This window comes from Penaeus vannamei, chromosome 31 (assembly GCF_042767895.1).
Source record: "Penaeus vannamei isolate JL-2024 chromosome 31, ASM4276789v1, whole genome shotgun sequence".
In the NCBI taxonomy this organism is placed as follows: Eukaryota; Metazoa; Arthropoda; class Malacostraca; order Decapoda; family Penaeidae; genus Penaeus; species Penaeus vannamei.
This window is the reverse complement of record NC_091579.1, coordinates 1,323,979-1,329,770: the sequence shown is the minus strand read 5'-3', so window position 1 is coordinate 1,329,770 and position 5,792 is coordinate 1,323,979. Positions and strand designations below refer to the sequence as shown.

At 48.4% G+C, this 5,792-nt stretch overlaps 2 protein-coding genes across 2 annotated transcripts; both read left to right on the top strand.

Annotated features, from left to right (window-relative positions):
- Positions 1-254: 254 nt before the first annotated feature.
- On the top strand, positions 255-3,385 carry LOC138867730 (uncharacterized). The gene is made up of 2 exons (XM_070144316.1): positions 255-309; positions 498-3,385. The coding sequence occupies exons 1-2, from the start codon at positions 255-257 to the stop codon at positions 3,383-3,385; spliced, it is 2,943 nt and encodes a 980-aa protein (XP_070000417.1).
- Positions 3,382-5,666, top strand: LOC138867729 (LIM domain-containing protein A-like). Its single transcript, XM_070144315.1, has 4 exons — positions 3,382-3,778; positions 4,080-4,302; positions 4,671-4,728; positions 5,520-5,666. The coding sequence occupies exons 1-4, from the start codon at positions 3,382-3,384 to the stop codon at positions 5,664-5,666; spliced, it is 825 nt and encodes a 274-aa protein (XP_070000416.1).
- The last annotated feature ends 126 nt before the right edge of the window (positions 5,667-5,792 follow it).

The window sequence follows — 5,792 nt, the reverse complement described above, 5'->3', positions numbered from 1 at the left end:
TCCCTCTCCTCCTCCTCCTCCTCGCCTCCTCTCCTCTCTCAGGCAGATAATGACCTCATCACAGAACAGTGGGGGAGCAATCACCACAAAAGGAACCGCTGTGTCCATTATTAACAAGAATATAAAAGTCACCCCCTCCTCCCTCCCCTTCCCTCTACCCCCCCTTCCCTCTCCTCCTCCGTTTTGTGACGTGATTGAAACGGTAGGGGGGTGGGGGGGTGGGGGTGGGGGTGGGGTTGGAGAAGGGTGACATGATGGTGCGGGTCAATGGTTATTCAGAGTTTGTGTGTTTTTATGGTGTCTTGTATGGTTCGTTGTGTAGAGTTGTGTGTATGTGTGTATGTGTAGAAGCGTGGTATATATTTTGGGGTGTTTAGAATCGATATTTGAGATATTAGAATATTGGTTCTAGCTATCGGTATTTAAACATCGTTATAAACATTAATATAACTGTGATCAACATCTTGTGATCACTATCATCATCATCGTCATCAAAGTGAAAATCATCATCATCATCATCATCCTTACTAGTCATCATCATCACAACCCTCGTCATCACCTCCACTTCACCACAATCACACCATCCTTGCCACCTCGTCACAACCCTCCTCATCACCTCCACTTCACCACAATCACACCATCCTCACCACCACGTCACAACCCTCCTCATCACCTCCACTTCACCACAATCACACCATTCTCACCACCACGTCAGAACCCTCCTCATCAACCCTTCACCACAATCACACCATCCTCACCACCACGTCAAATCCCTCCTCATCACCTCCACTTCACCACAACCACACCATCCTCACCACCACGTCACAACCCTCGTCATCACCTCCACTTCACCACAATCACACCATCTTTACCACCACGTCACAACCCTCCTCGTCACCTCCACTTCACCACAACCACACCATCCTCACCACCACGTCACAACCCTCGTCATCACCTCCACTTCACCACAATCACACCATCTTTACCACCACGTCACAACCCTCCTCATAACCTCCACTTCACCACAATCACACCATTCTCACCACCTCGTCACAACCCTCGTCATCACCTCCACTTCACCACAATCACACCATCCTCACCACCACGTCACAACCCTCCGCATAACCTCCACTTCACCACAATCACACCATTCTCACCACCACGTCACAACCCTCGTCATCACCTCCACTTCACCACAATCACACCATTCTCACCACCACGTCACCACCCTCCTCATCACCTCCACTTCACCACAATCACACCATCCTCACCACCACGTCACAACCCTCCTCATCACCTCCGCTTCACCACAATCATACCATCCTCACCACCACGTCAGAACCCTCCTCATCACCTCCACTTCACCACAATCACACCATCCTCACCACCTCGTCACAACCCTCCTCATCACCTCCACTTCACCACAATCACACCATTCTCACCACCACGTCACAACCCTCCTCATCACCTGCACTTCACCACAACCACACTATTCTCACCACCACGTCACAACCCTCCTCATCACCTCCACTTCACCACAATCACACCATCCTCACCACCACGTCACAACCCTCCTCATCACCCCCACTTCACCACAATCACACCATTCTCACCACCACGTCAAATCCCTTATCACCTCCACTTCACCACAATCACACCATCCTCACCACCACGTCGCAAACCTCCTCATCACCTCCACTTCTCTACAATTACACCATTCTCACCACCACGTCACCACCCTCCTCATCACCTCCACTCCACCACAATCACACCATCTTTACCACTACGTCACAACCCTCCTCATCACCTCCACTTCACCACAATCACACCATCTTCACCACCACGTCACCTCCACTTCACCACAATCACACTATTCTCACCACCACATCAGAACCCTCCTCATCACCTCCACTTCACCACAACCACACCATCCTCACCACCACGTCAAATCCCTCCACATCACCTCCACTTCACCACAATCACACCATCCTCACCACCACGTCAAATCCCTCATCACCTCCACTTCACCACAATCACACCATTCTCACCACTACGTCACAACCCTCCTCATCACCACAGTCACACCATCCTTACCACCACGTCACAACCCTCATCACCTCCACTTCACCACAATCACACCATCCTCACCACCACGTCACAACCCTCCTCATCACCTCCACTTCACCACAATCACACCATCCTTACCACCACGTCACAACCCTCCTCATCACCTCCACTTCGCCACAATCACACCATCCTCACCACCACGTCATCACCTCCACTTCACCACAATCACACCATCCTCACCACCACGTCACAACCCTCGTCATCACCTCCACTTCACCACAATCACACCATCCTTACCACCACGTCACAACCCTCCTCATCACCGCCACTTCACCACAATCACACCATCCTCACCACCACGTCACAACCCTCCTCATCACCTCTTCACCACATCAACACCATCCTCACCACCACGTCATCACCTCCACTTCACCACAATCACACCATCCTCACCACCACGTCACAACCCTCGTCATCACCTCCACTTCACCACAATCACACCATCCACACCACCACGTCACAACCCTCCTCATCACCTCCACTTCACCACAATCACACCATCCACACAACCACGTCATCACCTCCACATCACCACAATCACACCATCCACACCACCACATCACAACCCTCCTCATCACCTCCACTTCACCACAATCACACCATCCTCACCACTACGTCACAACCCTCGTCATCACCTCCACTTCACCACAATCACACCATCCTCACCACCACGTCAAATCCCTCGTCATCACCTCCACTTCACCACAATCACACCATCCTCACCACCACGTCACCACCCTCCTCAACACCTCCACTTCACCACAATCACACCATCCTCACCACCACATCAGAACCCTCATCATCACCTCCACTCCACCACAATCACACCATCTTTACCACCACGTCACCACCCTCCTCATCACCTCCACTTCACCACAATCACACCATCCTTACCACCACGTCACAACCCTCGTCATCACCTCCACTTCACCACAATCACACCATCCTCACCACCACGTCAAATCCCTCATCACCTCCACTTCACCACAATCACACCATTCTCACCACCAGGTCACAACCCTCGTCATCACCTCCACTTCACCACAATCACACCATCCTCACCACCACGTCACAACCCTCCTCATCACCTCCACTTCACCACAATCACACCATCCTTACCACCACGTCAAATCCCTCCTCATCACCTCCACTTCACCACAATCACACCATCCTCACCACCACGTCACAACCCTCCTCGTCACCTCCACTTCACCACAACCACACCATCCTCACCACCACGTCACAACCCTCCTCATGACCTCCACTTCACCACAATCACACCATTCTCCCCACCACGTCCCAACCCTCCTCATCACCTCCACTTCACCACAATCACACCATTCTCACCACCACGTCACAACCCTCCTCATCCCCTCCACTTCACCACAATCACACCATCCTCACCACCACGTCACCACCCTCCTCAACACCTCCACTTCACCACAATCACACCATCCTCACCACCACGTCAAATCCCTCGTCATCACCCCCACTTCACCACAATCACACCATCCTTACCACCACGTCAAATCCCTCCTCATCACCTCCACTCCACCACAATCACACCATCTTTACCACTACGTCACAACCCTCCTCATCACCACAGTCACACCATCCTTGCCACCTCGTCACAACCCTCCTCATCACCACAGTCACACCATTCTCACCACCACGTCACAACCCTCCCCATCACCTCCACTTCACCACAATCACACCATCCTCACCACCACGTCACAACCCTCCTCATCACCCCCAATTCACCACAATCACACCATCCTCACCACCACGTCACAACCCTCCTCATCACCTCCACTTCACCACAATCACACCATCCTCACCACCACGTCACAACCCTCCTCATCACCTCCACTTCACCACAATCACACCATCCTCACCACCATCCCCATCACCTCCACTTCACCACAATCACACTATTCTCACCACCACATCAGAACCCTCCTCATCACCTCCACTTCACCACAATCACACCATCCTCACCACCACGTCACAACCCTCGTCATCACCTCCACTTCACCACAATCACACCAATCTCACCACCACGTCACAACCCTCCTCATCACCTCCACTTCACCACAATCACACCATTCTCATCACCACGTCAGAACCCTCCTCATCACCTCCACTTCACCACAATCACACCATCTTTAACACTACGTCAGAACCCTCCTCGTCACCTCCACTTCACCACAATCACACCATTCTCACCACCACGGCCGTTGTTCCATTCGGTTGAACCCGTCCTCCAATCCCTTAAAACTCCTTTTCATTTGCAATAAAACCACTGCAATAAATTAGCAACGATCCCTTCCGTACCCTAAGGGACCAAACGAGTAGATTTTCGCCAAGACTCACTTTCAGGATTAGATAACAAGCGCCTAAAATTAGCCTCGTTCTTGATAACCTTTAAGTAGCTTCGATAACCGTAAAATGATTAAGTATCATAGCGATGTTAGCTTGATAGCGTAATCCTTATGAAAACAATAATCTGTACAGAAACTGATAATCCTTATCCATTTTACCAGGAAATCTAGAAGGATATTTCTGCAGGAAATTCCTGTGAACTCTAGGCATTATCGGCCGGTTCGTTAGAGTTGTGCCAGGCCCGACCCATAGAATATTCGTATACTTGACATGCTTAAATAATGAAATAAATGCATATTTATCAGTCTAGACATGCATGTCAACCGGGCAAATAGATAGTTAAATGTATATCAGATAAATAGACATATATGCCTTTATTTCTGCGTCTGTATTTATGAAAATTCTTTGGGTCGGGCCTGGCACAATTTTAACAAACCGGCCGTATATCTATATTTTGGTTCGGTGCAGAAATCTACGGACACTTACCGCCACATTTCATTAAGTGAACATATGACGTGGTGGAATGGGACATAATATTACTTACTTGACAGCTTAGTTGGATTAAGGTGCAACAAGCAGTCTTGGAAGATTGGGCTATCTTTATAATATAATATAATATAATATACATATGCGCATATATATATATATATATATATATATATATATATATATATATATATATATATATATATATATATATATATATAGCTATATATATATATATATATATATATATATATATATATATATATATATATATATATATATATATATATATATATATATTTATATATATATATATATATATATATATATATATATATATAGAGAGAGAGAGAGAGAGAGAGAGAGAGAGACAGACAGACAGACAGACAGACAGACAGACAGAGAGAGAGAGAGAGATACATATACATATAAACATTCACATAACTCTTCAAATAACTCTTTGAATTACCAAAGAACAACACACCATAGGCACTTCAGTAGAATAAGCGTGAATGATCCCGCAGATTCGGGTCGAATCCCGTGCGATCAAGGGATCAGATCCCATCTCGTGTTTTTCCTGCCGCGCTTCTCAGGGTCAAGGGTCTGGCGTCTATACTTTTGGCGCCGCGGTAGACGTAAACAAAGCAAGTGTGTCAGCGACCTCTCGATGAACGGCGCCGCGGTTTTCTTTTCCCTTTTCTGTTGTTGTTCTGGCCTTAAAGCGACGCCCTCGCCCCCCCCCCCCTCGCGCTGCCCTATATATTGAGCGATGGTCGTGGGCGTATTTGGGAATTGCG